This window comes from Henckelia pumila, chromosome 2, assembly GCF_033568475.1.
Source record: "Henckelia pumila isolate YLH828 chromosome 2, ASM3356847v2, whole genome shotgun sequence".
Classification (NCBI taxonomy): domain Eukaryota; kingdom Viridiplantae; phylum Streptophyta; class Magnoliopsida; order Lamiales; family Gesneriaceae; genus Henckelia; species Henckelia pumila.
The window spans coordinates 153,215,175-153,218,069 of NC_133121.1; the positions used below are offsets into that span (position 1 = coordinate 153,215,175).

Below are 2,895 nucleotides of genomic sequence, written 5' to 3' on the forward strand. Positions count from 1 at the left end.
CTTCGTTGGTCAAATCCTTGAGGAGGACCCTGACCGTCTATCTCCACTCTCGGCTTCTCCATTCCTTGATTTATCCAAGGAGGACCTCGCCCTCGCCTTGGGGCCAAATGAAACTCTTGATTACCTCTTGACGGAGTTCTTGATCTTCTAATAGGTGGAGGCAACTTAGGCCTTCATCAATCCTTTGGAAAATTCCTAGATTCTTTTTTTCTCCTCCACCTCCATTACCTTGTCCCGGTTTTGAGCCAAGGGAGCATAAGGTGAGAATTGACCTTTACCTCGTGCTCGGTCATCTTCTCTTTCTCCCATCCCTCGCTTCTTACCTTCCTTATCTGCCCCTTCCACATTACTACCTCATTGCCTTTGCTCAGTCCTCCTGTGTCTTTGAGCATCTTCTAGATTCACGTATTTCTCCGCTCATGCCAAAAGATCGTCATAGCTTGATGGAGGCTTCTTAACCAGAGACTTGAAGAATTCACCTCCTTTCAACCCTTGGGTAAAGGCACTTATAAGTATATTAGGAGTGGCAGTCGGCACTTCCAAATACGCACCATTAAAGCGTTGGATAAACTGCCTCAAAGTTTCCTGGTCTTGTTGCTTCATCACAAACAAACTCAAGTAGGTATTTTGGTACTTCTGGCTACTAGCAAACTGATGCATAAAAACCACACTGAAATCATCGAAAAACCTTATGGAACTGGGTTTCAAAATATTGAACCATAGCTGGGCGGACTTCACTAACGTGCTCAAGAATACTCGACATTTTATACCATCGGAGTATTGATGCAACAAGGAAGCATTCTCAAATCTTCCCATATGCTCCTCCGGGTCAGTGCTTCCATCATATTCTCCCACGCTTGGCTTTTTGAAACTATCTGGAAGTTCTTCTTCCAAAATTGCGAGGGAAAATGGACTTTCCCTCTTAAGAGTCGAACCCTTGCTTCCAAGTTATTGTCTCAACATGCTTATATCCTTCCACATTTCCTCCTTATCTTGATCACCCATGCCTGGAAGAGGCAAGGTTCCTCCCACCTGACTTTGCTGGCCAATTTCATCCTTACCTTGCTCTTATTCTTGCTCTTGCTCTTTATCTTTCTCTTGATCTTGCTCACGACCCCAGGCCTCGCGAGGCTTCTTGATTTTTCTTCACGGCCTCTTCCACCACCTTAGTGATAAACAAACCCAACTCTTTCAAGGTCATGTTCCCCACCGTATTCCTAGGGGGAGGCTCCTCCATCCTTGGCCCTAAGCGAGATGAGATAGTGTGAGCCCTTCTACTTCCTCTTCTTCCAACCATCTCTACGTCTTAACTCGATTTTCCCACAGACGGCGCCAAGTGATACTCATTAAAATTTGATGTTCCGGATTCAATTCAAGACTAAAGCTTCAAAGCCGGGAACGAACCTGAAATCAAGCAAATAATTTTAGAGGGGGGCCAGGAGGGTATCTCAGCATAGACTCTCCGATGCTCAAGTCAGAGACGTGAACGAATAAAAGAAAGAGGAGCTTGGGCGCCCCTAAAAAATGAGAGTGAATTCATTCCAAATTCAGAGAGCAAACTCGTATTTATAAGAGGTTGTAACGCCTTGTTTTTATCTTAAATGAGTTTATTTGAGTTAATCGGAGATTACAGAGTTCACGAGCCAACTTGATTTTGATCAGGGTCCTTTTTGCAAATTTTGGAAATTTCAGGGACTAAAACGCAAATATTGATTTATATATATTATCTACAACTTGATTGGATTGAGAATAGTCTTCACCTTCTTCCTTCTTGCACGCCATCTCCATTGAAGCCGACCCAATGAGTTTCCAAGCTTTGTGATTTCATTCCGAGCTCGATCCAGCCGTTGGAATTTATTTCTGAAGGCAGATTAGTGATCACTGCAGTGAGAGCTCCGTTATACCGTAAGTATTTCTCCGATCGGATATGTTTTGTTTTTCGGAGGTTGTTAGAATCGATCTAGATTCTAGTATGTTGTTCTTGGCAGAGTTCTGATCGTTTATTATCTGTCGGTTTTGAATTAAAGCGACGTTCGGAATTTTTATGATTTTTGGAAACCATTTTCGAAAATGTGGGTTTTGAGATTTTTTGGGATTTCCTTGTTGTTGTTGTATTAGCATTGAATTGAGTTGATATTGGTAATGAACTGCTGTCTGCGTTTCCGGTTTGTTCAGTTTTTAGCCGTTATGCCGTCGGTTTGAGTTTTGGGATTTCGAACCGTTTTGGAGTTGTTGAACTTGGCTTGTAAGTTGATCATGATAATTGATCTTTGATTTGTGTCTGAACAGATTCGTTTGGAGTTTGTCAAGCCCGTGTTAGCAGCATTGTTCGTCAAGAGTTGGACGAAGATCGGTAAAGAGTTTTCCTTGAGTCGTCGTTTGTTGATTAGGTTGTATAGATGTTGATACAATCTTTTGTTGTAGCTTTCCAGAAGTTGGAACTACTGCCTTGAAAGTTAAAAGCAGTCATCGTCACGGGATAGCATACTCGGGACTGTTGGTTCTCGAGTTTTTCCTTTTAAATCACATATTGCATCAATACTTGTTCTAGCATGTGGAACTTGTATTTGTTGGTTGATTGAGTTTCGTTATGTGACTTTTGCTTATATTTATGTTATGCATTCATCTTGAGCCTACTTTGTTTACAGTGGGCAGAACCGCCCTTTTTGTTTTAGACGTTTGGGAACTATGATTGAGTGACCTAGGTCGTAGTCCTTTCGCCTAGTGCTAGCATACTCATTATGGTTGCTCAAAGTCTAGAGGAGTGGGATACGTGGCACCACCTCGATTGGGAGAGTCGGTGAGTTGTTACGTGATCTCATCCTTGGGATCCCAAAAGCACAGCAGCAATCCCTTGTTTATCAGATTTGATAACCCGTTTTTAAGACATGCATT

At 42.4% G+C, this 2,895-nt stretch overlaps 1 protein-coding gene across 1 annotated transcript; it reads right to left on the reverse strand.

Moving 5' to 3' along the window:
- Positions 1–417: 417 nt before the first annotated feature.
- On the reverse strand, positions 418–1,237 carry LOC140878723 (uncharacterized). The gene is made up of 2 exons (XM_073282336.1): positions 1,113–1,237; positions 418–940 (listed from the first exon to the last, which is right to left on the reverse strand). Exons 1-2 carry the CDS (start codon positions 1,235–1,237, stop codon positions 418–420), a joined length of 648 nt encoding a protein of 215 aa, XP_073138437.1.
- Between the last annotated feature and the right edge of the window lie 1,658 nt (positions 1,238–2,895).